The sequence below is a fragment of the Pseudorca crassidens genome, chromosome 11 (genome assembly GCF_039906515.1).
Source record: "Pseudorca crassidens isolate mPseCra1 chromosome 11, mPseCra1.hap1, whole genome shotgun sequence".
In the NCBI taxonomy this organism is placed as follows: Eukaryota; Metazoa; Chordata; class Mammalia; order Artiodactyla; family Delphinidae; genus Pseudorca; species Pseudorca crassidens.
The window spans coordinates 91628986-91630260 of NC_090306.1; the positions used below are offsets into that span (position 1 = coordinate 91628986).

The window sequence follows — 1275 nt, forward strand, 5'->3', positions numbered from 1 at the left end:
TTAGGGAATCATGCAACGTTTCCGTGAAGCCTGTTCTGGAACCTAGCTTCCGGATCCAGAACCTTCTCCAGAAGCAGACCAGCGGCGGTGCTAGGCAGTCTGAATGGACCAGTATCTCCGCTTTGAAGATTTATTTTCAGTCTTCTGCTGAGAGATTCACCTCTGGAGTGATTGGTTCGCTTTTCGGCGGATGATGGAGAAACGTAAACAGGCCGGACTGCTGACCCTGCCGTACCACCTGCTCCCGGGGCCCATGGGCGTGCCTGGGTCCCTGCCCCGCCTTCCCCTGCGGGACCCCTTCAGGGTCTCCTTGCGTCTGGACGCCGCGTGCTGGGAGCGGGGCGGCTGCGCCCCGCGGCGGCCGTACTTGCCCCTGCCGCTGGACGGCGCCTTCGAGCCCGCCTTCCTCCGCAAGCGCAACGAACGCGAGCGGCAGCGGGTGCGCTGCGTGAACGAGGGCTACGCGCGCCTCCGAGCTCACCTGCCCCGCGAGCTGGCGGACAAGCGCCTCAGCAAAGTGGAGACGCTCCGCGCCGCCATCCGTTACATCAAGCACCTCCAGGAGCTGCTGGAGCGCCACGCGCGGGGTCAGGAGGGCGCGGCCGGCGCCGGCCCCTCACTCAGGGCCGAATGCAACAGCGACGGCGAGTCCAAGGCCTCGTCGGCGCCTTCGCCCAGCAGCGAGCCCGAGGAGGGGGCCTGTTAGCGAGCGCTGGGCCGGCCCGGACCCCTCCCGCTGCGCCGCGCGCTTTTGGTGTCTGCTCTAAGGTTCCCTCCGGAGGTGGTTTGCATTTGCAATCTGTTTTTTTTTTTTTCTTTTCTCCAGAACTAAATCTTAGGAAAAAGAAATGAGTGCTTTAGGGGGAAAAAAAGATTTTGACATTCTAGTTGTTTCCACCCCCTCCACCCCCCCTATTGGTTATGTGCCTGCAACTGAAAGATGCTTATGAAACTCTTCCTGTACTTCTCAAAGACAAACTGTACCAGACTCTGAACTCCTCAAAGGGCGAAAACAACGAGGATTTGCCACAGTCAGCGGGGTGGGTAAATTAGGGACGTAAATACTGAAACAAATCCAATCTTAACCAAAGAAGAACTTTCCAAAACTAGCTAACTAACTAAATAACAGCCCTTAAGATGAGCGGAAGGTTTTTCCTGCATTCCTTCATTTGGGAATTGATGTGAAATGTAATTGACACCGTGCTTTGGAGGAAGGTGGCCCAAAGCTGACACCTGGGAACACGTTTGCCAGAGCACGCGGCCAGGCCAGCCTGT

At 57.7% G+C, this 1275-nt stretch overlaps 1 protein-coding gene across 1 annotated transcript; it reads left to right on the top strand.

Annotated features, from left to right (window-relative positions):
- ASCL4 (achaete-scute family bHLH transcription factor 4) lies at positions 1–819 on the top strand. The gene has a single exon (XM_067697866.1). It carries the CDS (start codon positions 191–193, stop codon positions 704–706), a length of 516 nt encoding a protein of 171 aa, XP_067553967.1. The 5' UTR covers positions 1–190; the 3' UTR covers positions 707–819.
- The last annotated feature ends 456 nt before the right edge of the window (positions 820–1275 follow it).